Source organism: Notamacropus eugenii, chromosome 1, assembly GCF_028372415.1.
Source record: "Notamacropus eugenii isolate mMacEug1 chromosome 1, mMacEug1.pri_v2, whole genome shotgun sequence".
NCBI lineage: Eukaryota > Metazoa > Chordata > Mammalia > Diprotodontia > Macropodidae > Notamacropus > Notamacropus eugenii.
In genome coordinates, this window is record NC_092872.1 from 292020609 (window position 1) to 292048594 (window position 27986).

The following is a 27986-nucleotide window of genomic DNA, read 5'->3' on the forward strand; positions in this document are numbered from 1 at the left end:
ATACCCCTTCGTGTTCGTGTTCTCAGAGACAATTCCATTTCTCCCCTTTGCCTCCTGATAGGTTGAGTGCTCTGGGGACCAGGGCCTGTCACGCAGAAAGCACTTCATGGGTGTTCATTGACTGACCACACCCAGGCTACCTTGGGGCTGAGCCATCTCCACTGGCAATTCACCTGGCCAGCTTCCCCTCCTCCTGCCTGGGGGTGCTGGTCTGGCCTTTGACCCATCAGTTCTGCCACTTCTGGAGGAGGAAGCAACCCCTCAGGTGCCTTTATTGGGGGGTGGAAGTGTGCCAACACCAGCCTGGTCCTCTAGAGGAGAGTTGGGCCTCTTTTCTGTCTCCTCTTCCATTTATTCCTACAAAGCCCCTAGAAAGTACATGACAGAAGCAGTTTGGGGATCCCTGGGAAGTGAGAGGTGGTGGAAGCCCCAAAGACTAGCTCAGAGCCAGGAGCCAGGAGCCACCTATGTCTGATCCTACAGGCCAGCCCTGCTCCCTCTGGTCACTGCAGTTTCCTGAGTTGGGAATGACAGACCCTGGCCACCCCACCCCCACACTGGGTGGGTTCAGGCAGGTCCCACCAAGCCAAGCTTGGACACCCAAGGCCCCCATTGAGGATGATGTGGCTTATCCAGGTGCCAGTTTCTGTAGGCCAGAATGGTCAGGTTGGCCTCTGGGATCAGAGTCTTTACCTTGCTAGACCCCCCCCCCCCCACCTTGAGACACCCTAGATGTTAAATGAGGTTCATCTGGCCTCCTGTCAAGATTTCGTACAAATCACTGTCCTAGAGTACCCCAACCCTCCCTCTCAAACACACACATATCTCAGGAAATAGGTGAGGCTCACAGGACCCAGAGACCATGAGGAATCCAGGCCTTCAGAGTAGGGGTGAGGGGCAGCCCAGGCACCCATTCTGCAATATGTGATGTCAGAGTACCCAGGTCTCTTGCCATCAAGCACATTAAGGAGCAGTCACTGAGAACCCTATGGAGAGAGATGTCCCTTCCTCCAGACTCACCTGGGCTGAGAGCTGGACTTTGTGAAGAGAGAACACGGACAGAGAGACCACCCAGACACAAGTCCTTTTAAGTATTTTATTTTCACAAAACCAGTATATAAGTGTGGTCAAAATGACAAGCTCCAGACTCCACAGAGTCCCATAAAAACAAGCAGATTAAAGATTAGGGTTGAGTTTCCAATGTTATAAAAATATTCATGGCATTTCCCCTTTATCCCAAAGATTCTCATAGAATAATTTAACGATAAGCTGCAGCATTTTCAGCAATGAAGACTAATCAGAAAAGCACCTTCAGTCTTGCTGGAGCAGCAGACACAGTTATCCTAAACCTGAGATGAGCAGAGATCCCAGCCTGTGTGCCAGGCATATTGGGGGGCCTCCAGTCCATGTGCCAAGCATGTTGGGGGCCCCTAGAGATGTTGCTGCCTTGGGCTATATTGCACATCAAGCCAGATTCAGACTAAAGCAAGTGAGTGTGGTCTCATGATAAAGTCAAGCCATGGGGAGTCTGGCAGGCATACTGTTCACAGCTGGTCAGTGTACCTGACAGGGGCTTTGACTTAGAGGCTTATTTGTCCCTGGATGTCTGGCAGACATGGAAAGCTACTGCCTTTTGGGGACCACTTGAAATGAATGGAGTGAAATCACTGTCCCTGAGAAATGTCCATCCCACACAAGGGCTGCCTTGTGAATGTGCGAGGAAGATCCTGCGGTGTGCAACAGCCTGGACTGTCCCCTGAGGATGCAGGGTATAGGAAGGGTGGGAACCACTGTTCCTGTGAGCAGAGGAGTCTGTAGGATTCTTAGGGAGCCCCAAAGACTCCATGGGAAGTGAAGAGGGGAAAGGCCCACAGAGACAGGAAAACATCTGGGCACCAGCTCAGGGCCGGCCTTTTGCCTCCTCTCAGAAGGTCTTGGCTCTCCAGACAGGCAAACACCAGCCCCAGCTCTGGGGGATGTTTGAGGGTTGCCAGATGTGTGTGTCTCAGGGGAGACAACCAGTCAGGCTGCAACTTCCTTCCCTGCATTGCAGATGACAGATTACACATCAAGCAAGGATTGGGGACCATCAAGTAGCCAGCTGATTCTTTTGTCTTGGCCCCAAGTCTCTTCAGCCTGGCCCAGGTTTACAGTCACCTGCGCTGGACTGGTGGCATCAGAGCCACCTTGGGACCAGCTCCCTTAGAGAAGGAAAAGGTAGTCTCTTGAGAAGCATGTTTCTTTTAGGCAGCTTACTCCCCCCTAAGCTGGTAACTGAGTTCCCCAGTGTGATGATCCAGGGTCAAACTGGGCTTTCACCTTCCTGAGTGAAAAGGCCCCACAAGGTTAGAGACTGCTGCCGCAGGACAGATGGAAACCCCAGATTTATAAGGGCAGCAACCCCAGGTGAGTTCTTCAGCCCAAAGGTCAAACCTGGACAGCACCCTCCATATGCATGATTTTTAAAAGTACCCTAGCCTCTGCAAGGGGACAGAAGCCCTGAGGCCTCATGGGTCCTTCCAAGGGCATCTTACCTGGGTCTTCAAGGCAGTCACAGCTGGAGGTTTTACAGGTGGTGGTGGAGGAGCAGAAGTTGGCTTGACCACCTGAAAGGCAAAGTCAGATCTCTCATATTTCCCATATTTCCCAGGCCTGGCTCTGCTCTCTAGTTGCCCCAAATGGCCTCCAGTACCCCAGCTCAGCAAGGCCTATGGTGGAACCAACCACAGTAGGGAAGAAGGATGCCTATTAAAATGGGGATGGACCTGTTAACCTACCACCACAAACCAACCAGCCAAGGGCTTAAGGCAGATGGGTGAGGGGGTCAGCCCCTCGCCTCTAAGCTGCAGCACAGCCCCAAACTCAGGTCAGGCTGGGTTAATACAACCTCCCTCCTCCTTCCTAGGTGGGGCAGAAAGAAAAAAGAGGAAGCCATGGGCCTGGTGTCCAGTGGCCTGGTGTCCAGACTTGATATGCCTTGGAGTAAGATGTCAGATGTTACTTCTGTTTATGGTTCCTGCACCCCACCCCCCACCCCCCCAGTCCCCAACATGAAGACAGGAGTGTGGATCAGAAAGAAGACATGCACAGAAAAGGGCAATATGGATCAGTCAGAGTGAGCAGGGTTGCTCCTCTGCTCCCTGGAAAGTGGAAAGTCTGAGTCTGTGGGCTCGGTTCAGGGGCAGAGTGGAGGGGGTGACTGTCCTTGGATGTGAGGTATCCAAGAGGATCAAGGCAGTTGTCTACCACCCCCCGAGTCTCCTTCAGGGGAATGCTCTCCTTGACCTCAGAGCTGCCTCACCTGCTTAGGTTTCAGCTCCGGAAGTGGTTTGCTGGGCGGTGCAGGCTTGCTCTGAGAGAGAAAGGAAGAGGAGGGGGGATATCAGCCTGTGGCCACTTCTGTGCTGGCTTTGTCCCCAACCTGGACTGCAGGGCTAACCATGTCTAGAGCCATTAAGCACCACAAGGCGGGCTTGTGGCTCATGGAGAATGTCCAGAGGTCCAGAGAAGGGAAGCCCAGAGAAGTCTTTGGGAGAGCACGGGTATAAAGGCAAAGGCTCAGGGTCAAATTGAACCCTTTTACTGCTTTGAGAACCCTCCCGGAGAGGACCCAGGTATCACTAGATTGTTTCTCTTTCCCAGGGAATTCAACATGGCTCTACCACCTGCCCCCTTCCACATACATGGTCCTCCTTCACCTCCCCAAAAGTGGAGCTCAACATCCCCTCGCAGAGGAAGGCTGGCTCCCTCTGCCATCAAACAGGTTCCCTCAGATCCCCATCAGAATGTGCAGATGACTTACCTGCTGAGGGGCTTGCCTGGTGTACACAGGCACTGTGAAGGGGGCCTGAGATCTGGCTGCTGCAGGAGGCTGTGAAGAAACAGGGCAGGGTTAAAACGTGCTTCCTCAAAAGATCCAAGTGACCACCAATACCACCACTTAGGAACAATGATTATGCCTGGATTCAGCTGATCTCTCTCTTAGGAGGGAGATCAGGGGCCCTGGCAGCAATGACCTATTCTTGTAGCAGAAAGATGATGGGGGGGGGGGGGTCTTCCCCAGTCTGGATCCTCCTCATGGCTCCTCTACCAGGCACTCCCACACCTGGGGCTCTGCTGGCAACCCTGTGAGGACAGCCCAGGGCCACTTGCTTCACTACTGCTGTACTCACCACCGGTGGCTGCCTAGGGACCACAGGAGCAAACTGGGGTTTAGGGGTCTGCATGGTTGGGGCAGTAGAAACTGGTCCTGGTGCTGTGCTGCCACCTTTTTGAAACAAGGGGTTGGAGAGGCCAGAAGGGGTTTCTGTTGCAATTTTCCTGAAGAAAGCAAAAGGTGAAAACTGGAGGTGAGTGGAGGGCTCAATTGCATTTGTATGCCAAAGTGTTTGGGGTAAGCAGGGGGTGTGGCAGGCCGGGGACTCTGAGCACACAGGCATCCTCCCTATGCCCCCCCCCCCCCACTTCACACATACACACAGACACATATATACACATACACCCACAGGCTAGATCACCCTGACACACTCCCCCCTCCCCTAGGCCCCTCAGAACTACTGCAGGGAGTGAGCTGGGAAATCATTCCCATTCTATAGATGAAGAAGGGGGGGCTCAGTGGTTTGTCCAAGGTTCCCTGCCATATTACTGGGAATTGCCAGGCATTCAGCAGCATCGCTGGCAGAAAAGAGCAGAGCCTGTTCGCTCTTGGTGTGTATCCATACCACAAAGCCACAACTCCCACAAAGCACAGGTCGCTTTTTCCAATTCAGAAGGTGGGGGGAGGGGAGGGAACCAAACTGGAACCAAAGGTCCTGGGACTGCCCCTCATTCCCCATGCCAGCAGGTACAGGGCTTTTGGGTGAAAAACCTGGTGTGTTGGGCTCAGTCTGAACTCCTGTTACTGAGAATAAGCAATCCCTACTGGCTGCTAGGAGGGTGGGCTCTTGTGTGGGTGTCAGGAGAGACAGGAGACTAAACCCTCTTTCTGGGCCTGCAAGCTGGGTGACTGTGAGCAAGTCACTTGCCCAATCTGAGCATGACTTTCCTCCTCAGAAAAATGGAAATACTACTAGCGCTCAGGGTTGTTGCTTGGCTCATCCGAAAGCATGGATGGTAAACTGGGCAGAACCTTAACGAGTCCACCAATGCACCTACTGTCACATTTGAAACCAGATTTACTGCCTCCCTCCCCCACCCTGCCAGTATTCGGGGCCCTTCCTAGCAGACTGACCCAGAGAACATTCCTCCTCCCCAGAGCCAGACCCACTGGGCCAGGGTGGCTCGCGAGAATCGCTGCCCTGGCACCCTGGATGGTTCTCACCTCTTTGGCCAAGAGGGCAGCATTTGACGCTTGTAGAGAATGAAGATCACGCCAATCAGCAGGATGAGCACGGCCAGGGTCACCAGCACCACTATCAACACTCCCTGGGCCCCTTGGGGGAGAAGGGAGCAGTTAAGCACTACGTTTGCCAGGCTCTTTGCACACTGGAGCAGTCTTGCCATGGGCCATCTCTGCACCCCCTTCCTTCCTGAGCCTTCGGACCAGCAGAACCAAGGATTGATATACTAGAGGAACGTTATGGAGCGGACTCCAGCTGGCTGGCAGCCAAGACTGCCCTGGTAGCCTGAAGACAAAGGGCAGGCTGCCCTCTTGACTCCCTCTCAGCCCTAAGACCAGGGCTTGCCTCAGGGGTCTGTGGTTTGACTGAGCTAGGTCCTTCTCTGCTTCTGGTACTTTCCCACTTGTACAATAGCAGTGACCCAGCCCATGGCGAGGCTGACTCAGTGCCCCCCAGACTCTTTGGTTAGCTGATTATGCTCTCCCCCTCCCCACTGGGCCCAGAATGGGGGTATCCCCTCATGGTCTCCCATCTGACAGACGCTGAGACAGCAAGATGGTCCACATTATACCAACAGGCAGCTGATGGTCTCTTGAGTGACAGGTCAGGGGGGTGGGGGCTAGATCTTGAAATAGCTGTGGCCCAGCAAGGTAATTGGGTCACTCAGGCTATAGACAACAGTTCATCTAAGCTTGGAGATGAGGGAGAAAGGCAAAGGAGGGTGGACAATGGGACCACTATCTGTGGCTGTTTGGGGTCCACATCCTCCTGGGCCCACCATTAGGATGTGGCACCTGGACCATGTCAGTGCTGCTTCTGGGCTGTTCACTATATACAACACCCATGCCTACTCAGTGTAAGGCATCGTGCATCACGGTGACAAAGCCAGTGGGGAGAGAGGTGTCTACCTGAGGTCACCAACGCCACTTTCTCTTGACAGTAGGGTGGAGCCCAGCCCGGCTGACAGTGGCATTCTCTTTTGTGGTTGCAAACCTGTAAGGGCATGAACAGAGTATCAGAGGGTAAAAGGAGGACCAAGACCTACCCACACACTGGGAGCAGCTGGCATCGCCAAGATAGCACATCCTCAGAACTCAATGGCTCCTTACCAACTGTGATCTGTCAGCCAATAGGCATGTATTAGATGTTGAGTGCATGCTAAGCACTGGGGATACCCTCATAGGGGCTCACAATCCAATGGGAGAGTCAAGAAACAAACACCTCTGCACAAACAAACTATAAACAGGAAAGAAGGAACATAGGGAAGCATTAGGACAGTCTGGGAAAGGCTCTCAAGCAGGTGGGATTTGGGTTTGGACTCAGACGAAGCTGGAGGTCAGTGGTCTGATGACAGAAGGACAATCATTTGAGGCACGTCAGGCTGCCAGAAGACCAGTGTCCCTGAACCCGAAAGTACGTGTCAGGGAAAGGGAAGATGGGCCAGGTTATAAAGGCCTTGGAGATGGGATAGGAGCCTCTGGAGTGTAATGAGTGGATGGACCTAAGCTTTAGGAAAATCTCTTTAGTGGCTGAGTGGAGGGCTGCCTGGAGTGAGGAGAGTCTGGAGGCCGGCAGACCCCCAGCAACTCTCACCATGGTCCAGGTACAAGGAGATGAGGGGGTACGTCAGGGTGGGGGAAGGGCCAGAGGAGAGGAGGGGTATATTTGAGAGACGCTGTAGGTGAGATTGACAGGTCTTGCTGCCATATTGGATTTGAGGATGAGAGATAGTGAAGAGTCCAGGATGGTCCCGAGGTTGGGAGCCCAAAGGAGCGGAATGATGATGTTGCCCTCTACAGGGATAGGTTTGGAACCGAGGAGATGGGGAACATTTAGGGAGAGATGTTTAAGATGTATTGGACATCCAGTTGGAGATGTCTAAGAGGTAGTTGGAGATGTAAGATTGGAGGTCAGGAGACAGACTGGGACAAGAAAGTTAGATTTGAGAGTCCTTGGCATTGTTGTTTTCAGTCCTCTCTGACTCTTTGTGACCCCATTTGGGATTTTATTGACAAAGACACAGGAGTGATTTGCCATTTCCTTCTCCAGCTCACTTCACTGATGAACAAACTTAGGCTAAGACAGTAAAGTGACTTGCCCAGGGTCACACAGTTAGTCAGTCTGAGGCCAGATATGAATTCAGGTCTTCCTGACTCCAGGCCCAACATTCCATCTCCTGGACCATGAAGCTGCTCCACCAGCACTGATCCATAGGAGCTTATGAAATCACCAAGGAAAGTGGTATAGAGAGACCCAGGTCAGAGCCTTAAAAGATACCTCTAGCTAAAGGGTGTGACCTGGAGGAGGAACCAGTAAAGAAGACAGAGGATGAGGGGTTGGAGAAGAGAGAACCAGGAGAGAGGTATTCCCAAAACCTCCATCTAGGGAAAACCTCTTAGCCTCTCTGGACCCCAGTCTTCTCATCTATAAAAAATGGGGATTGACCTACACTAGCCTAAAGAAGTTAGCCCTTGTCATTCTGCAGGCTTCTGCCAGGCTGGCAAGCCACAAACTGTTTCCCCTGGAAGAGCCCAGCCTGGAGCCTCAGGCAAGGCTCATAGATTCAGGTGTTTAGAGTCTGGGCCAAGAAGTCCTCAGGCCTCTGAGACCACTAGACCTGCCTTGGTTACACCACAGGAGAACGTCCACCATGAATGGACAGGTCTATGCTGGCCCCCTGGGAACAAAGGAGTCCATTTCTCACTTGACTCTGTGGCACTGGGTACACATATAAGGAAGGAAGGATGGATTAAGCACCTAGTATTTGGTAGGCACTTAACAGATATCTCATGTGATCCTCATAACAAACCTTGAGAGATAGCTGCTGTCTCATCCCCATTTCACAGTCAAGAAAACTAGAAGAGGTTAAGTGACTTGCCTACAGTTACATGCATCTGAGGCTAGATTTGAACTCAGGCCCAGCATTCCATCTACTATTTACCTCCTGGTTTTCTTAGCTTCATGAGAAGATGCTGGGGTGGGGAGGGAGTGGACTCCGGGAAAACAAGGAGAAGCTAGCATCAGGGGCATCTGTGAAGGGAAGGAAGGGAGAGTCTGGGAGCCTTGAGATACCATGGAACATGAGGTATGTTGGTGATCAAGCAAAAATGGAAGACAGAAAAACAGATGTGTCTAGGTCATGGCAGAGACTAAAGAAATGCATTGCTCAAGTCTCAGAAGCCTCCACTAAACAAGTGAATAGAGCGACCACAGGTGGTGTTTTCAAGGCTGGGGGCTGAGGAGGAAGAAGCTGATTGATCATCCTTCAAGAAGAAGACAGTGACAGCTAGTTGGTGACCTGCCAAACTATGCCCCCCCCCCCATCCCTCCCATCCCCCAGAAGACACACACATCGACATGACAGACACTGAGGGGACTGTTCTGCTTGACTCAGCATATTTGTTACAGGAGATTTGTTTCTTTCATTTTTTTGGGGGGGTGGGGTGGAGGAAAGAATAGATTTCTGTTAATTAAAAACAAATAGAGGTGTGGGACATTGCCCACCCTTCACGATGAGGTCACTCTGGTTAGTTCTACTATTGCTACAAGAGATGTCTCACACATTGGCTCTACTGGAAAGGGTTTGTAAGTAAAAAGAAAACATTAATGAAACTTTTCAAATGTATACGCAAATTTAAAAAAAACAAACTCATTGCTGCTCATTGAAGACAAGGAACACAAAAGAGAATGACTGGTCTGGGAGTGGGTGGCTAACAGGGTTAGCCTAGCTCTTCTCAGCTGCCGTTTGAGATCCTGGGACTGACTGGAATGTGCACCAGAGAGAGCCAGTAAGAATGCGTTTTGCTGGTGTCTTGGAAATCTAATCAAGAGGGTAGATGAAGGAGGAAGAAGACTGGTAGTCTGGGCATACTTGCACAAGCTGGATCAATAAAGCTTGGTGCACAAGAGGATACCCCATAAAGACACCACCATGGGGAAGATGAGCCTCCCCAAGTCGGCCCAAGGCCACATCCAAGTAAGGGAACAAAGCAGAGGGTTAAGGCGATGTGGGAAACCCTGAAGAGAAGTGTTTCCTATGGAAGGGAAGGGGGGCGGTCTGAACTTACCCCCCGACCATTGCATTTACTAGAGCAGTTCTCGGCTCCATAGACGCGGAGGTCCTGACAGTGCCCGTTGTAGCAAACCTAGGACAAGATGAGGGGGGCAGGCGTCTGGGGGAGCCCTGTCCCTAAGGCCTCCACAAGCCGCTGCCCTGCAGGGCCCAGGAAAAGGCTCACTGCTGGACAGACTGAGCAGAGGCTAAAGCTCATGTGTTTTTGCCTAACACTCATATGGCTTTCCTCTCCATCCCAGCCTGCCCACCCCCTCCCCCCCAACACATGCACACACACATACACACATACACAAAGCTCATGTCTTGGGATGAGGGATGACTTTTCCCTGGGTCTGACACCTTGAGGGCCATGGCCCCAGCAGCCCACACTCACCATCCGTTCTCCACACTTGGTCCCAGTGACCACCATCTCAAAAGGCTCATCATCTTTTCCCTTTCCCGCCATAGTACACGATGCCCAGCCCATGATGATTGTGCAGAAGGCCTTGGGGGTGACTGTCCTCCTGGAGCAGTGCAGGATCCCACACTTGTTGAAACTACCAGGAGAGAAGGCTTTTACTCAGTGGGTGACTCCTCAGGCCTGTCCACCAGCTCAGCCCAGGGAATCAAACCAGCTGACAGGTCATCCCCCAGACAGTGCAGTGCTGGGCTTCAGGGATGGGGTTTGGGCTGGGCTTGGGTTCAGCTGCCTCGTTCCCCCCAACCCTACCATTCAAGGAGGGCCAAGGCCCCTTCCCTGCCTTGATTGTTACTAACAAGTAAGCCATTGAACAGGTGCCTGTGACTCTGCAATGTCTAGACAGAGGGAACAGAATTCAGGCAGCCAATCCTGGCCAACCTTGTGGGGAGTGTGGCTGGTGCCAGCGGGAAGAGGAGTGGGTTCACACCCTAGCCTCATGTTGTATCCCCACCCAAACCACTAGGTAACCAGGGAGCAAATGTTCCAGGCTCACCTCCTCTCGGACCAAGACTCGCAGTCTGCCTGTACATCCAACCTGAAGCACCTGTCAGAGGCCACAGACGCATCTGCCAGGGAAGAAGAGGACTGAGCCCCAGGCGGACCCAGCTCAGGGTGGGCTCTTCCCTGGATAAGGGGCTTTGCACTATTGTGTCTCAGAGCGAGGTTGGTGCCCACCCCAGGCCACTGAGCATCAGCTGTGCTCCACCATGCCCTGGGACAGCTCTCACTGCCTGGCATCCACATCCCCTCATCACTCCCGGCTCTTCTGCCCCCCAGGGACAAACACAGTGAGGGTGGTCTGCCCCTGGAGTCACCTGAACTGGAGCCCTGCAGGCCAGGCTCCTTTATGCCTTCCGATCTTCAAAATTTCATGCTTAGACACTTTCCTGGGTCCCAGCTGCCCTCCTCTCCCTAGGAGCCACCCTTATACCCAGATGAAGCAGATATCCCGGGGGGCACAGTAGGAGCTTAGAGGCCCCTCGTAGGACCTCACCCTTGCCCCAGAGTGCCTGGCACTGCTGTTGGTGGGTGGGACAGGCCCCGTTGTAACAATAACCATCCTGGCAAGGCGTGCCATTTTCTTGGAAGACGTTCTCTGGACACTCTCCCTGTTGACCATCACAGTACTCAGGCAGGTCACAGTTGTCTTGAGCCTCGCGGCAGATCTGCCCAGCTGGTACCACCTGCCTCAGTGCCAACAGAGATATGTCACCCACCTGAGGGCTGGATGTTCCTTCCCAGGGTGGTCTAAGCACCCTGCCCCTCCATGCCATGTCCTGGATCTGGGCTGGCCCCTTGGGTCCTCCCTTCTACTGTTTTCCTATCAATCACTGACTCTCCTTGCCTCATTTTTAATCCCCCAAAGGGATGGAAATAGAAGGGCAGAGTTCTGCCCTAGGTATCAAAATTGGAGGACCCAGACAGCCCACATCCTGCTCTAGCAAGTCCCCTCAGCTAGGTATGGGTCCCCTGGCAGCCCTGCAACAAGGCGCTCACTCTCTCTCATGGCTTCCCCAAAACTTTCCAGGTGGAAAGCCTGGCACAGCTCTGTCTCCTGTCCACTGGCTCTATTCCCACTCTCCCACAGACCCTAACCATGTCCTAGTCCTGAGAACTCCCCAAGTAGAGGCCTTCCTAGCAGAAGCTGTGCCCTGCTGCCTCTGCCTTCTTAACTTATTAAGAGTCTACCTCTGACCAAGTACCCTCACCTCATCTCTAGTTAATGGCATGCTTTCACTATAAAATGAGCTATTTGTAAAGCCTGGTATACAGGAGGTGCTGAATAAATGCTTGTTCATTCACTGACTCTTTTTTTAAATGAGTTTTTATTGACATCTTTCATTTTCACTCCTTTTTCCTGCCTCTAAGCTCTCATTCAGGTCCAAGGCCTTTTCATTCTCAGACTTCTTGGCCTGTGGAGTTTCCTTTTGCCTACTGTCTCTCCCACCCCACCCCCAAGCTCCCCTCCCTTAGCTTCTGTGACACTGTGCTCCTGTGCTCTTCCCCCCTCCCCCCTCCTCCTCTCCCTCCCTCCCTCCTATGCCCCTTTCCCATCCCCTCTCTCTCAGTTTTCCTCCTGCTATGACTGCACCATCTGTCTCCATTACAGATCTTCATCCACCTTCCACCTACTCAGGATGAGAGTCCCTGTGGACCCCTTCCTCCCCTCTGCCCCCTTCTCCCATGGCTCTGTCCCGGGTCCTTTCTGTTTCCCTCTACACACTCTCTCAGTGCTCCTAGAAGCCCCACAATCATGTCTTAGCAGATTTCTCCCCCATCTGGACAGCTGGCCCTCACTTCCCTCCTGAGCTCCAGTGCCTGGGTATTGGCTGCTCAGTATTTGCAATGCCAGCTCCCCAAAGCCTCCCTCTTCCATCCCCTTTTCTCCTCTCCCACCCTTCCCATTCACTTTCCTATTACTTTCCCCAGTACTGTTGGATAAAGCCCCTAAAAGAGTTTCTCCATTAGGTACCACTGCCAAAATAAACTGCCTACTGTACTCCCTTCTCAGGCCCTCACAAAAGCTGGCTGGGTGGCTTGAACACATGCCCTGATGATATAAGTCAGAGAGTAGCTGGCAGCAGGAAGGAAGGAAGGGAAACTCTTTGACATGGTCAAAACCAAACCCAGCTCCTGGCCCCTGGGCCAGATCTCATTCCAGAAGACAGAGACAGACCAAAGAGGAGGCTGGCTGGGGCTAGGCAGGGGTCAGGGGGGCCAAGGTGCACTGACGCAGCAGGATCTTGTCACCCCATGACGAGCCTGGCGCATAGCAGGTATTGAACAAATGACGTACTGCTTTCTTCATCCCTCTAGTGTGTCCCTGACAGCGAAGAGCTTGGGGTGGGCTGGACACTAAGAGGAACACAAGGTAGGGGCCACCCATGCTATCCCTCAGAGGACCTTGGTTAATGGCTGCCTTACCTGACACTTGTGGCAACATTCTCCATGCGCACATGTGGCTCCCATGACCAGTCTGCACGTGGTGGCATTACAGCAGTGGTTTGTGCACTCCTGCTCAGGGGAGGAGACAGAACTATGAGGGACCTGGTCTGTGGTGTGTCATATCCCAACAGCTACATGGCAGGCTTCCTTCTATAGGGCATCTGGGGACCCTACAGCTTCCACTCTGAAGAGGGATAGGATCCATAGCGGGAGTGACTTCAGACCCTGCCCTGCCTGGCCTGGCCTGGCCACATCCATGAGCCCACATACCTCTGGGCTGCCACAGTCACATTCCTCCCCATGCTCCACAAATCTGTTTCCACACACGGGTCCCCCATAGATCTCATCCAGCTTTGGAAAGTTTGTCAGGCAACTTGTCTGGAAGATGTTATTTCCAACAAAATTCTCCAGGTTGTTCCTGCTGCAGCTGCTGAATGTTTTGGGGAAGACAGTACTGCCAGAGAGAAGAAAGCATTGGAGATGGCACTCAGAGGGGTCACAAAGCAAGCTCACCCACCTGTGGGAGGGAGAGGAAGGAGCCAGGGCCAGGCAGCCCTAGCCTGGAAGCAGAGAGTACAGCCTACGCCGGCCACATCTGACCTGGGTCCCAGAACAGGATCCCAGACCTCTGCACTTCAGGAAATAGTTGTCATTTTCCAAAAATCTACTAAACTCTTAGGAAAACCCATTTCTATTACCAAATGAGCACAGGGAACAGGACAAAGGTGTGCTGGGAGCTTCTGGGCACCGTGAGTGAAGGAGGAGGGAGAAGGACCCTTCGGGGAGCTCAGGTCTCACAAGCGGGTTACGGAGCCAGCAGAGTGTGGGGCTGGCAGAGGGAGAGGGGCCAAGCTTACCCTCTATCCCAACCCTCACTATGCCCTTTCTCAGAAAAGTCATGAGAGCCACCGAGCATGGTGCCCAACTACAAGGAAGGGAGGGCAAGCTGGCCACCCCTCCAAGCTCCAGGGCTCAGATCCCACCAGGCCACCAGGGCCTGGAGGCTTGGCCCATGCCATTCCCTGGAGTTCACCTTGGTGGCTACCCCTACCTGATGCTGGCTGCCATGATGCACCCACCATTCTGCTTCTGCTCATGACAGTAGCAGCCAGCGATGTTTTCATCATGGTCCATGCCCAGGTTGTGTCCCATTTCATGAGCTATGGTTGATGCCACTCCAATAGGATTGACATGGTGGTCCTGGGAAGGGAGGAGGATGGATGGATGGTCACATCAGCCAGCCTAGTGGTGGGCTGGGTGACGAACCAGTGACCCCGCCCTCCTAGCTCCATCCAGCCAAGGGGCAGTGGGGAGAAAGAGGGCAGAGAAACCAGGGACACAAGCCATAAGGATCAATGGAAAACAGTCTCAGAGCCCCAGTGACTTCAATTTGAACCTAACCTAATGCATGCCCCACCACCCAAAAGACTTGAGAAGACAAAAAAAGTGATCACAGATAAGGGGTCTATTGGTCCTACTGGGAGGCTACAGGGTGGGGACCCCAAAGCATCTGCTTAACAGCAGCACCAGGCTGGGGGCTCCCAGAATGTGGTCCACAGCCCTCCAGCTCAGGAGCCTGGCTCTGGGATCAGTGGCCTTCACACATGCTCACCTGGTTCACAGCCCCAGAGCCCGTAGTACACATGGAGGCTACTCTGGCCAGCCCCACTGTCGTTTTCTCGAAATCCACACCCCTAAGAGAGAAGTTATTGATACCCCTTGAACCCAGTCCCCAGGAAACCAGCCATGCCCAAGCTCAAACTCCTCTGCTGGGTGGGGGAGGCCAAGCCTTGCAGCCACCCCTAATCACTCTTGGGGGTCCTCTCCACTCTTATAGGTGACACCCTTCTTGCCTTTACCCATGCTCTTCCTCCCTCATAGAGTGCCCTCCACTCAACTCTCTGTCCACATCTAAATGCTCTTTCCCTTGAAGCTGAGCCATCCCGACACTCTCTGTCCCAGAACTCCTCGTCTTTGGCTTTCCAGGGGAGCTTGTGGACCATTCTCCTTGGGGACAGGAGGGATCACAGCCTTCTACCTGGGAAGTCCTCTCCCAAGCCTGGAGGATGCCCATCCCCCCCAGGTCCAAGGAATAAGATGGTGCTATCTCACCAACTTCCATAACAAGTATAGTCACTCACTATGGAGGGACTGTGGAGATAACTGTGCCAGGGGGCAAGGCATCGATTACCAGCTCTGCCTGACCCACAGAAAGCTCTCCTTCTGGTGGCAGTGCCCACTCCTTGAGCTCTCTGCCCTCCTCCCTTCTTCCCTTGCACTGCCAAGGGCACCATTGTCACCCAGACATAGGCCTTCATCCCTCAAACTCCATCAGAGACTGACTCCCACTCCCTTGCCCCCACCTCTGGCTTCCAGCGGTGTTCTGACCACCCCAACCTGCCCTAGAAACCCCAATGGCTCCCTGATCCTCCTGAACTGGGCCCAAAGTGAAAATACTGACTGCTGTCCCCTGAGTGCACAGCCTATGCCTGGTGCTTGTCTCCTCTGGCTTCAGGCCTTCACTTCCTTCTGCCACTCAGGCAGTCTCTAAGGGAAAGCCACCAGGGACACCATTCCTGGCCCTGCTGCACCTCTCAGCATGAGCACTTACGTGATCAGCTGTGCGTTGTCATGCTTTTTTCGAGGGACAAGCTCCTGGCTCCGCCACCTGAGGAAGTTGTCCAGTGTGGAGTCGGGGTTGCTGCTGATCTGGGCCTTGTCCCCACGGTCCCATATTTCAAGGCCAATGAGGACCACACGGAAGTTGAGCTCCTGGTAAAGCTGTGAGGACAGCATGTGGCCAGTGAAGCCAGGCCAGCTCTGGCCCAGAATGGCCAGCCTGTCTCAAGAAGCCCTCTTCACCATGGCCAGATGGGTCCAGGCCTGTCCCAACACAGGGGCCCTGCCCACCCCCAACCCCCCAAGTCATTCTGGCCTGGAAGGGGAAGGGTAGGAGCTTTCCTGGGGCAGATACCTCCCACAGAAACCAAGATGGGGAGGGTCATGGGGGTGGGTGCCACAACAGGGGGAGGTGGGAGGACCCTGGGGGCCATGCCAGGGGGAGGGTCAAGGGTGTAGGGGTTATGCGAGGAGGAGGGGGGAGGGTCGTTGAAGTGTAGGGGTTGGAGGTCCTCCCCATAAAGAGCTCACCTTGTCCACATGATTTACAATCTCTTTCACCCGACTCCGGATATCCTCTCGGCTCCGAAAACTCACATACTAGGGAAGGAAAGAGTGGTTACCTCTGAGCTCCTCTCCAGGCCTCAGCCCAAGGGGAATAAACAAAGTTAGGGTTGGAATGGGAGGGTCATGGGCCTCATCCTGCCTCTCACCTCTGTGTAATCCACAACCACAAAGAGTTCCACGTAGCGGGTTTCCTTTGGTCTGGTCCCGGATTTCTGAGGGAGAAACCAAGAACCCAAATGTGTCAGGGAAGCAAGACCTTGACCTTGCTCCAGCCCTGGGTCCAGACTGCCCTTCTCCCCTTCCCAGGAGGAGTGCCCTGGGCTGACTCCAGTAGGGCTGGGACTGAAATCCTGGCAGGGAGACCCCCAATCCCAGAGGTCTGGGGACCAGCCCTTCCACCCTCTGAGCCCTGATACCTGATGGTCCTTAGCAATTCTAAGGCCATTTTGTGACTGAGAGAGGGGCTCTCAGCCAAAACCAGGGGAAGACCCAGACCCCTGAACCAAGCCCCAGAGGGAGGACCCTCTCCCCAGAGCCCAGGAGCCTTGGATCTCTGACTGCTGAGTGAAGAGGGTACAGGGGCTGGTGCAGGCTCTCTAACAGTCATGCCCTGGTCCAGGCAGCCACACCCAGGGCCTCACCCAGTTCCATGGCTTTTGAGCTGCAGCCATCCTGGGTTCCAGATCCTCTTCCAGGGTGGCATTGCTGACCCCACATGTCACTAGCTTCTGAACGAGATGCTCTGCTCTGTAAACTGCATGTCCACCCCCGTGGCCAGCACCCTCCAGGGGCTCAATGACATGGACAGTGGAGCCCATCTTGAAGAATCCCCTGCAAACACAGCCAGGATGTCCCCTCGCTAATCCAGAGCCCCAAGGGGACCCCTTCCACAGCCCCTCAGCCCCAGCACACCTGTGGCCAGGCCCTGGTGTCCTGCCTGTAGCCCCGTTGGTCCGTGAGCCAGCCAACACATCCTTTGCTAGGACCTTTCCCTGGGCTAAGGAGCTGGCAGAGCTGGGGCACCACATGAACAGGGACGACTGTCACACCCACTGGGAATGCTCCCAGGGATCTGGAAAGGCAGAACTGCCCCTGGGAGGATGAGCTGGGTGAGGGGCCGACAGCCTTGCTGGGCTCCAGCCCAACTTGTAGATATCTGATCTTAATCTCTGGCCAGGAGAAAGGCAGAACAGCCTGCCAAGTGTGGCTTCTGCTGCAACATCCTACCCTCTAGGGACATCCGGGGTGGGAGATGAGACGATGGACAGCAGGGAGAGAGGGAGGCGGCTTCGGTGTGTTCAGAATGTTCTCTTGGGCGGGGGAATATGGACCCTCTGTGAAAGCAGCCAAGACTGGGCCATGTCCAGCCTTGAGGGCCCAGCTGCTGTACTGCTCTGTCCTGAACCTTAGTATCTTCATCTGCAAAATGGGCCCAATAACCTTTCCATTCTTTAACTCCCAGGGGCACTGAGAGGAAGAGGGTTCAGTAACCTGGAAGCCATGCAGAGCCTTAATTACTGCCTCTGGGAGTGGATGGTGGGTGACAGCGGCCTACCTGATCCCGTGGCAGGCACTGACACTGGCTGCAGAGTCCTGGTGCCCCTCAACATGGCCCTGGTAGAAGCAATGGTCCTGGACCAACAGGACATGGGGTCACAGGAGGGGCCCACCACCTGAGTGGGGAACCCTCCCTGTCCCCAGCGCTGTGCCCATAGCCACTTCCCTACCTGCAGGTCTCTAGGCTGTTCGGTCACCTCGGTGCCATTGGCCAAGGTATAGGTCTCCGTGTAGCTGGCCCCCATCAGGTCCCTGTAAGACAGTGGCTGCTGACCTCCTCTCCCATCTCCAGAGCCTCATTGCGTCTCCCTCAAGGTTTCTCACTATTCCCTTCTCCCTGTGGTCTTTCACATCTCACAGACAGGTGAGTTCACTTGGAGACTGGGAGGCCATGATTCTATCAGGGGACAGCAGGAGGGGTGCTGGGGCCCCCTACTTCCCTCCAGAATGGAGCCCAATGGAGTTGGACAGAACCCCAGGTCCGTGAGGGACCATGTAATGTCTCCTCAAGGTACTTCTACACTCACCTGTTCCTGCGCAGGTGCAGGGTGAAGTTACTCCCTCTCAGACCCAGGACATAACGGAGGTTTTCTGGATACAGAGTCTGAACTCAACAAAATGGACATTTGTTAAGGTCGAGTGTGCCATCCAACCCTCGTCTGGGGCATGGGCACACATGGGGAGGGTCTATGGTGGCTGGCAAGGGACCCAGGCTGGAAGTGGATCCACCCTCAGCTCCTTTCTCATGCCTAACACCTCGAGTGGTCCCTGCAGGGCACTCTAGTCATCTGGCACATGCAAGTCCATGGCCACAGTGCTGGTGACACTTGGGTCTGAGCCCAGCTCTGCCCAGACAGCCTCAGGACCGCCATTTCTCCTTTGTAACCATTATGGGCTTTGGGCCCCTTCCTTTTCTGCCTCAGTCCCTACCACCTTTCCTTGCAAGTACCCAAAACTATTTTGTAGAATGGATTTCCCCCTCAGAAGCAGCAGGATGGAGGTCCATCTACTGCTCTCCATTTCCCCTCCCAGCTGGGGCTTTGGCTCCCTTCACCAAAGTTCGTGACTCTCCACAGAATGTCACCAGACCCACAGAATGACTCAGCTAGCTACTTGAATCCTTTATATAGGTGGAGGGCCCCTGGCTACAGGTCTCAGCTGATCCTTGACGTTCACTCTCTTCTGGAGTTGGAATCCACTCCTGGCTTTGGGACAAGGCAGGTGCCCGCAAAGAGAGAGGAGGAGCCCTGCTGACAGTGGGAGCTGGAACTGAAAGAGGAGGTGGACAGGCACGGAAGATCCTCTGGCCACCCAACTCAGAGTCCTGGTCATGGTGGGCCAGCAGTTGCTCCAGCAACAGAGGGGCAGGAAGTGGCCAAGGCTAAAAGTGTCTGGGCTTCCAGCATCCAGAGAGGGCTAGGAGCTGTGGCCTGCTGGCCCACTGCTATGGTGGGCTCATTCTGACTCTGGCCGGATCACCTGGGACCCACTGGCTTTTGGCTTGGAGGCTTCAGTGAGATGACCTCATCTCAGCCAGAGGGGCTAAGAGCCTCTGCCTGCAACAAGGCAGCCAGAGGTGGCTGTCGAAGATGGAGATGGAATTTTTCTGACTAAAGGAAAGCCTGGAGTCTGACTTAAGACTTTGCTGTTTCCACTGAGACCTGCCCTTTTGAAAATACTAAAAGGAGGAAGTTGGGAAAGGTTGTGAAATTATGAAAACAAACCAAAAACCACCCGAAGAGATACCCTTCCCAACCCGTGTTTAGTAAGCACCACTTGTGTGCACTTAGGCACAGAGAATCAGAAGGCAGGACTCTTCTCTGGAAGACTGATGGCCCAGTTGTCACCTGGCCCCAGGCCCACTTAGCACAGTAGTGGAACCACAGGTGGAGCCAAGGCTGGGGATGAGGTGGGGTGGTGTCAAGGTTTCCCCAGGGAAGAAAGGTAAAGCCTCAGTAGGAGAACGGGAAGGGGGTGGAGGACACCCACATGTGAGAAAAGAAGGGCTCCCAGGTGGGCAGATCCACCCTCAGAAACACTGTCCCAGTCCCAAGAAGGTCAGTGGGATCAAGGCAGCAGCTGGGAGGGAGCAGAGAGGCCATGGTCGGGTCTGGGCAGTAGGGAAGGAGGTTGGGAGGTAGGTGGACAGAGTCGTCCTCAGCTCTTTCTGCCAGTGTCTCATCCTATCAGGATCATACACAGAGGAGCACAAAGGCAGTCCCTGTGCTCACAGTCCCATGACCCTGGGTCAGGGTGTCCCCCCAGGACCCAGCACAGGGCACTGCACACAGCAAGAGTTTAATAATTGCTGGCTACACCATGTTTGCTGGTGTGAATAGGGGCAGGTTCCTGCCTCCCATCACAGCTCTTACAGGAGAAAGCCCCCTGCCGGGCTTGCCCTCACACTTACTGAGCCAGAGCACAACAAAGGAAGGACGGGGCTAGAGAGGGTCTGACTCCCAGGAAAGAAGCCCAGCCAGCCCTGGCACTGGCCTGCCTGCTCGCCCAGCCACCCAGCCAACTGCAGAAAAGTTTGCTGATTTTAGAAGATAAGATTGAGAAATGCCTGCTCCAGATTTCTGTTGCTGCCTCCCAGCCAGGGACCTGGGTTCCTTGAATGAACTGCCAGGGCAGAGATCAGAATTAGAGCTACAGGTGGAAGAACCAAAGAGGTCTCCCCTGAACTGGGCAGCCAAGACCCCCAGTACCTGTTGTTCCCAGATGTGGACTCAAGGGGGGCAGTCTACAATGAAGAGCAGAGAGGCCAAGGAGGGCGCATGCTGGGTGAGAGTCAGATAGGCTTACCAGGACTGAGGAGAGGTCTCTCCGGGCCCTGGGCACGGGTACCTTCAGCGGATACACAACCTCATACTGCTCCACATGGGTCAAGGGGCCAGGAAGAGGCAGGCGAGCAGAGTGTCCTGGAGAGGGGAGGCAGTGGATGAAGATGCTGGAGAAAAGGGTGGGGGGGTGGAGAGAAGAGGCAGAGGCCAGGAGCACTGCTTGTGGCTCGCATGGTCTCAGTCTGCTTTGTGGTGACCAAAGATTGGGGCAAGAGTTTCCTCTCCCACTCTTCCCCTCCAGTTCCAGCATCTTCTTCCATCTTCCAGAGTCCAAGGGGCAGTCTTGCCCAGATCATCAGCACCCCTATCATCTCTGACCAAGCAGCCAGAGAAGTGGGGGAGGAGGAGGGGGAAGGGGGAGAAGGAGAAGGAGGAGGAGGAGGAGGTAGTGGTGGTGGTGGTGGAGGTGGAGGTGGAGGAGGTGGTGGTGGTGGTGGTCATGGAGGTGGAAGAGGCATCGATGAATGGAAGCGGCAGCTCAGATTCTATCCCTCCCACAGGTACCAGCCTCAGCTCCAAGAGGACGAAAAGGCAGGAGGTGGAGAGTCCAGAGCTCAGTTTGCCCCACAGCCTTGGCCAGCCAATGCCTCGCCCTAAATCCTGAGGCAGTGAGAACAAGTCTGTCATAGAGAAATGAATCTGTCCTGGGGGGAAAAGGGCATCACTGACCTGCAGCTGAGCTCTTCCCACCCCTCGGGCACTGCCTGCCTAGGCAGACAGATTTACACACATACCCAAAGACACTCGAACAATCTCGACCATCATTTCAGATTTGTTGTTATTATTCAGGTATTTTCAGTCTTGTCTGAGTTGCTGTGATCCCATTTGGAGTTTTCTTATTTTTCTCCCCACTTAATAGTATTTTTTTTTCTAATTACACATAAAGATCATTTTCAACATTCATTTTTGTAAGATTTTGAGTCCAAACTTTTCTCCCTTTCTCCCCTCCCCCTTTCCCAAGACAGAAAGCAATCTGATACAGGCTATACGTGTGCAATCACGTTAAACATATTTCTACATTAGTCATATTGTGAAAGAAGAATCAGAAAAGGGAAAAACCACGAGAAAGAAAAAAATAAAAAAGTGAAAATGCTTCAATCTGCATTCAAATTCTATAGTTCTTTTTCTGGATGTGGATAGTATTTTCCATCATGAATATTGTAGAATTGTCTTAGATAATTGTCTTAGATCCTTGCATTGCTGAGAAGAGCTAAGTCTATCAAGGCTGATCATCATAGCTCTAACTATACAGTGTTCTCTGGTTCTGTTTATTTCACTCAGTATCAGTTCATATAGGTCTTTCTAGGTTTTTCTGAAGTGTGCCGGCTCATCATTTCTTATAGCATAATAGTATTCCATCACATTCATATACCACAACTTGTTCAGCCATTCCCCAATTGATGGGCATCTCCTCCATTTGCAATTCTTTGCCAACACAGAAAGAGCTGCTATAAATATTTTTGTAGATGTGGGTCCTTTTCCCTTTTTAATGATCTCTTCAGAATACAGACCTAGCAAGGGTATTACTGGATCAAAGGGTATCCACAGTTCGCACTTTGGCATAGTTTCTAATTACTCTCCAGAATGATTGGATCAGTTCACAACTCCACCAATACAATTTTCCCACATCTTCTCCAACATTTATCATTTTCCTGTTTTGTCATATTAGCCAACCTAATAAGTATGAGGTATTACCTCAGTCGTTTTAATTTACATTTCTCTAATCAGTAGTGATTTAGATCTTCTTTTTATATGACTACAGATAGCTTTGGTTTCTTCATCTCAAAACTGGCTATTCATATCGATTTGGGGTTTTCCTGGCAAAGATACTGGACTGGTTTGCTATTTCCTTCTCTAACTCATTTTAGAGATGAGGAAACTGAGACAAACAGGGTGAAGTGACTGGCCCAGGGTCACACATCTAGTAAGTATCTGAGGTCAAACTTTATCTCAGGTCTTCCTGACTCCTGGCCCTATACTCTATCCACTGAGCCACCTTAGCTGCCCATTATTTCAGAAACAGTTGGTAAAATGGAGAAACAGACAAGCCCACTGCTGGAAGCCCCCATGGGCCTCTTGCCCTAATGCTCAACCACTACCTTGGCCCTGGCCCAGATACAGGGAGTGTCAGGGACACCTAGATACCTCCCTACCTCCACCCATCCTGCAGGGCCACATTCTTTTCCAGGGCAGGGAGGCTTCCAGGCCTCTCCTCTGCCCTCCTCCCCAGCATAGAGGACCCAGACCATTTGCTGGTCATCCTCTCCAGACCCCAGCAAGCACCAGCATCTTAAGACCACAGCAATATGAGTTGTCCAGCCTCTCCTGATCAGCCTGCCCATCAGAGATGCAGGAGAAGTACACATGGGGCCACAGACATTGAGGTGGCCAATGGAGACTGTGGGACTCAGAGAAGCAGAAAGGGATGCTAGACCATTCTCAGAAATACAATAATTCAAGACCATCCCAGAGGACTTATGACAAAGCAGACTATCCACCTCCAGACAAAGATTATTGATTGAATACAGACTGAATCAGGCTAGTTTTCACTTTTTGTTTTCTTTTTTGAGTCTTCTTGTACAAAATGACTAATGTGGGTTAGGGTTAGACTAATATGGAAATGTTTTACGTAATTGCACATGTATAATCTATATCTGATTGCTAAGCATCCCAGGGAGGGGAGTGATAGAATGTGGAACTCAAAAAATTTTTTTAAATGGTTGCTAGAGATTCCTCATGTTGCAGATGAAGAAACAGAAGCCTAGGCAGGGGAAGTGACCTGCCCCAAATTTGCACAGAATTCAAACCCAGGTCCTCTGACTGCCCCCTATCACTACTGCACAGCTGTGGCCAAGGCATCTCCCATCTGCCAGAACTGGTCACAGCAGGGTCAATGAGATGTGGGACCAGGGAACATCAACATACAACTCACATTCAGAGAAAGCAAGGTCTCTCCTAAACTCTCCCTTCTTGTTAGCTTCCCTATTTCTGTCCAGGGCACCATGTTCTTCCAACTGAATCGTCAGGCTCCCAACCTCCTGGACTACTCACTATCTCTCACTCTTTCATATCCAAGATGTCTAAGCAACCTGTGGATCTCACCTCTGCAACATCTTTTGGCAATTTCAACTTTACCTTTTGTCCATTCCACCTGTTACACCTTTTATCAATTCAACTTCTGTTACATCTTTTGTCAATTTTACCTCTGCCTGTTGTCAATTATACCTTTGTATCAATTTCACCTCTGCAACTTCTCTTTTCAATTTTAACTCTGCCATATCTCTTGTAGATTTCACCTTCCTGTCATCTAATACCCCTCCTCCTTGCCTCTAACACTGCCCCCACTCTGGTGCAGGCCCTCATCACCTCTGGACTACTACACCCCCGGGGCATTCTGGGTCAGGCCTTCTCTCTCCAAGTCCAGGGCAGGACCAACGCTGGTGGACTGTGGGTTAAAAGAGCTGGCTATGGCTGGTTGGGCAGGCTGCCAGATAAGCTTAAGCATCCAGAGCAGGACACTCAGGATGGGAAAGGGCTTCCTCTGGCCCATGTCACCTAAGGGTACCAGTTAAAGGCAATGGGCATAGATACTCTGAAGAAAAAACAGCTCAGAATGGGAGAGATTCTGGCTTTATGTCTGTCCTGTGGTAAAGGACCCCAAAGGGCAGACTTGGGAGCAACCTGGAGAGGGGAGGTGATGAGTTCTTCATCCCAGAGGTCTGCAAGAAGAGGCTGAATAAGAGTTTGTTGGGGGATGAGGCAACTGGCACTTGTGCGCACGTACAGGCTAGACTAGATAAATGGCCTCCAAAATCCTGTGCCAGTGTGACATCCTGGATGGGCCTCAAGCTTCATCCGTAAAATGGGCTATGTACCCCCAGGGGTTTGAGGGGACAGCCTTCATACCCATTCTTAGCACAGTGCCTGGCATTCAGTAGGCACTTAATAAACCTAGTTGACTGCTCTGAGCTCCCAAGATGAGCCACAAGAGGCCTCAAGATTTGAGGCATAGGACCCCACCCAACCCTGGGGCTAGATTCTCCACCTCTTAGCTCCATTATGACCCTGGGCACCTCTAGCCTCAGTCCCTACATGTAAAATGGGGTGGCTGGCCTGGATAACCTGTAATGGCCCTTCGAGGCCTAAAATCCTAGAACCCAAGTGAAAGAAGGAACCGAGACCTAGACTTTTCTCTGACATTTTCTGCCTGTCATAGACTCTCTGTGTCACTGTGCCTCTGTCATAGTCTCTCCCTCTCTCTATCCCTTGTCCCCCCACTTCCTCCTTCCCCTTTGTCCAGCATTTGAACTCAGGACTCGAATGACCTTGGTCACCCCATCACACCACTTTCCATTTTTTCATTTTACAGGAGAGTAGGAGGTGGGAGTGGTAGAGGACAAGGGACACTCAGCTGGCTCTGGGTCCAGGTTCCTGGCTTTTAGCAGAGGAGTCTTTCTAACGTACTGAGCAGTTACTCCACACCTTAGTTGGCTCACCTGTAGCATAGGGATATTAAGGGCCTGCTTTACCTTACTCTCAGGCCACAAGAAATTTATGTTCACTATGTCCTATGTTCCAAGCTCCAGAGGTAAGGGTTGGAGACACAGAGAAAGAGAAAGGGATTTGAGCTTGCATGCTCATGGGGAGAGGAACTGCTTACAAAGCACAAACAGGCTGTATCTGCATGGGGGTATGGGGGAGGCTCAGGAGGAAGGGAAGGGCAGAGGGAGTCCTGAGGTGAGCTAGGGGGCTAACATTTGCTGGCTGTGAGACCCTGCAAGAATCACTTAGCTGCTCTGTACCTTGTTATCGCAGCCACCCCAGATGACGGTGGTGTAAGTATACAGGGGCAGCTGGGAAAGGGAACAGGTAGCCAGCTGACCACAGCCAGTCCCATTGTGTGAGGGAGGGAGTTCAGCTGAGACAACTCTAACCCTAACCCTAACCCTATTCCTGTGGTTCCACTGAAAGGAAAGAAATCCAATCCGGGGTAGGGCAAGGCAAGTGGGCGGTACCAGCTGCTCCAACGCAAAACACAAACCCAGCTCTTCCCCACACATGGGCCATCCTGGAGCCAAATGAGGAACCTGTCCCTGGAAGGGATGATATTCAAACCCAGGTTTCTCCAGGTGCACTGACCCCATCATACACACTATTTGTGGCTTTCCCCAGGCTCAGTGGGCTTAGGCCTCCTTGCCCCTCACCTCCCACCCTGCCCCCCCAACCCCAGTCACTCAGCAGTTATAGAAACATAGGAATTTTCCAGGGAGGGGCAGGACCCCCATTTCCTAGGGTTTTCTGAGCAACCAGGGCAGACTGAACCTCTCCCCCTTCCCTCAATAATAAAGAAATTGCACCCAGAATGCCCTAAACATCCATCATCTTCCATTCTCACAACCCTCAGATAAACCCAGTGCCTGGATCAGGGGGCTCACTTGCCTCAGGGAAGGATTGTGACTTGTCCAAAGTCACACAGCCCCTGGTGGGCGCACATGTCCAGAACTAAGAAGAAAGGAAGCCCTGGGCCCCAGGGAAGGGCACAATCCCAGGGCCAGGTATGGGAGGTCAGTCGGGAGTCAGGAGTCCCACTACAGAATCTCCTAGGGCTCGGAATCACAGTCCTTTGCATCCGCGCGCTTCCGACAGCCGGGGGAGACTTGAGGGGAGGGAGGGGCTTCCACACTCGGAAAGAATCCACGCCTTGGGCCTCCTTCCCCAAATCCCTACTCGGCGTGAGTCCCTTAGGTTAGTCCCAGATTTGCTGAGAGTGCCTCCGGCAACCTCCCAGTCCCCCACATCACCAGAGACCGGATGATTCACCTCGATTAGTCACGGCTAATAGGGGAAATCACACTCCCTCCTCCTTACCCCACGGTCACGGGCTACTCAACAGGTCCGGCCAATCGCCTTCGGAATCCGCAGCCCCCCACCCCACCTCAGTCCCCTAAGGCCCTACGAACTGGACAGAAGCGTCGAGCCCTGGCCTCCGAATTCCAGTTCCGAAGGCGGCTGCGTGACCCGGAGCAGGTGCCTTCCCCTCTCTGGGCCCTGATACCTCCTCCCCACTGTAAAATGGGGGCTTGGACCAACTAGGTGGTCCCGAGGTCCTGCCCAGGTCCGATCTTCGGGGAAGTCCAAGAATTGGCCTGGAGTAAGTGAGTCAACTAGGCGAATACTTGCAGAAGAGCCAGGGGTCAAAGTGGCTTCCCTGGACCTGGCCGCTCGGAGAATCAGCAATGGTCCCTCTCCTTCCCCAGCCATTTGGGCTCAGGGGCTAAGCAGGAGGCGAAAGAGAGGGCTCTTGGGGGAGTTCGTAGCTCCACTGACCCTTCCCAGATCACTCATCCAAGCTGCTGTGGGGGTCCGTCTGCCTGCCTACCCCTCTCTGGTCCCTATTAGCCAGGGCTCTGACTCCCCGGAGGAGTGACTGGACTTCAGATAGGGCGCACTCAGCGCCGCCTGCCTGACTCACTTCCCTTCTCCCAAAGCTTAGGGGCCAAATCCACCAGGAGCTCCCGAATCTCGGACCCATCTGACCTAGGACGCAGGTCTGAGACTTGAAGGTTCAGGGACCCCGCCTGGAGACCCCTGGATCCAGCTCAGGAACCGGGGAATGATCCAGGGACCCAATCCCGGGGAAGGGGGGCGAAGTAAACAGCCCAGGGAAGAGAGGTGAGGTGCATTCCTCCCTGGGCTGCGCCGCTTGGGTTCCCTAGCCCCATATCCCCCAAGCGTCCCCTCACCACTCACCAGAGAGCCCCAGGGCGCTGGGCGGGCTCATGGCGAGGACCAGGACTAGGCCAAAAAGGCAGCAGCATAGGAGGGAGTCGCACATGGTCCCGACTCCGCCGGACGGGCCCTGGCTCCCGCGCACAGAGAGCTTGCTCTCCTGAGGTGCACCCCGGGCGGCAGCTGGCAGTGCCAGGTCTGTGGGGGCTCCACCCTGCGTTGTGGGGCACAAGCAGAGGAAGGGAGGGGGCGGCGGTCCCCCTCCTTCCTCTTCCTCTTCAGTCTCCTCCTTCTCAGCCCTGGTAGGGACCACCTCCAGATACTTCTCTCCAGGCGGACTAGGTAGGGCACTACTTGGCCCTGGGGCCTCCGAGTCCCCGCCTAGCCCAGCCCCGGAGGACAGATAAGGGCTGGTCTAGGTACGGCCCCGCCCCTCCCGGGCGGGGCGGAAAGATGTGGCCCAATGGCACGCTCACCCTGTCCCGAGGGGATGACTTTCGACGCTAGATAGTCTCTGCCCTCAGGGATCTCACTGTCTAATGGGGAAAACTACCAGCCAATACGTCCCAACAGGCTCTCTACTGGGTAAATTGGACATAATCAACAGAGGGGGCTAAGAGCATAAAGAGGGACTGGGAAAGATTTCCTGTGGAAGGTGGGATTTTAGCTGAGATTCGAAGGAAGCCAGGGTATGAAGGCCGGTATGAAGAGAGCGTTTCAGGAATAGGAGACGGACAGCGAAAAGTCACACACAGAACAGAAACACGGGGACACAGAAAGGAGACAGAAGTCCGTGGCCTTTGCCCTTTGACTCCCAGCGACTGGCTCCTTTGAGGCCCGGCATTCCCCTC

At 53.4% G+C, this 27986-nt stretch overlaps 1 protein-coding gene and 1 long non-coding RNA gene across 2 annotated transcripts; one reads left to right on the forward strand and one right to left on the reverse strand.

The window, feature by feature from the left end:
• Positions 1-1082: 1082 nt before the first annotated feature.
• ADAM8 (ADAM metallopeptidase domain 8) lies at positions 1083-27500 on the reverse strand. The gene is made up of 24 exons (XM_072629143.1): positions 27157-27500; positions 20369-20484; positions 18091-18167; positions 17734-17815; positions 17562-17638; positions 16648-16837; positions 16153-16218; positions 15971-16039; positions 15432-15601; positions 14433-14514; positions 13872-14020; positions 13091-13274; positions 12800-12889; positions 10869-11058; positions 10368-10440; positions 9788-9950; positions 9407-9484; positions 6248-6332; positions 5321-5432; positions 4173-4320; positions 3803-3871; positions 3302-3352; positions 2535-2606; positions 1083-2201 (listed from the first exon to the last, which is right to left on the reverse strand). Exons 1-24 carry the CDS (start codon positions 27239-27241, stop codon positions 2154-2156), a joined length of 2526 nt encoding a protein of 841 aa, XP_072485244.1. The 5' UTR covers positions 27242-27500; the 3' UTR covers positions 1083-2153.
• LOC140517687 (uncharacterized) lies at positions 2197-10420 on the forward strand. Its single transcript, XR_011971729.1, has 3 exons — positions 2197-2982; positions 3643-10035; positions 10338-10420. It is a non-coding gene; the product is annotated as an uncharacterized lncRNA (long non-coding RNA).
• Positions 27501-27986: the final 486 nt, after the last annotated feature.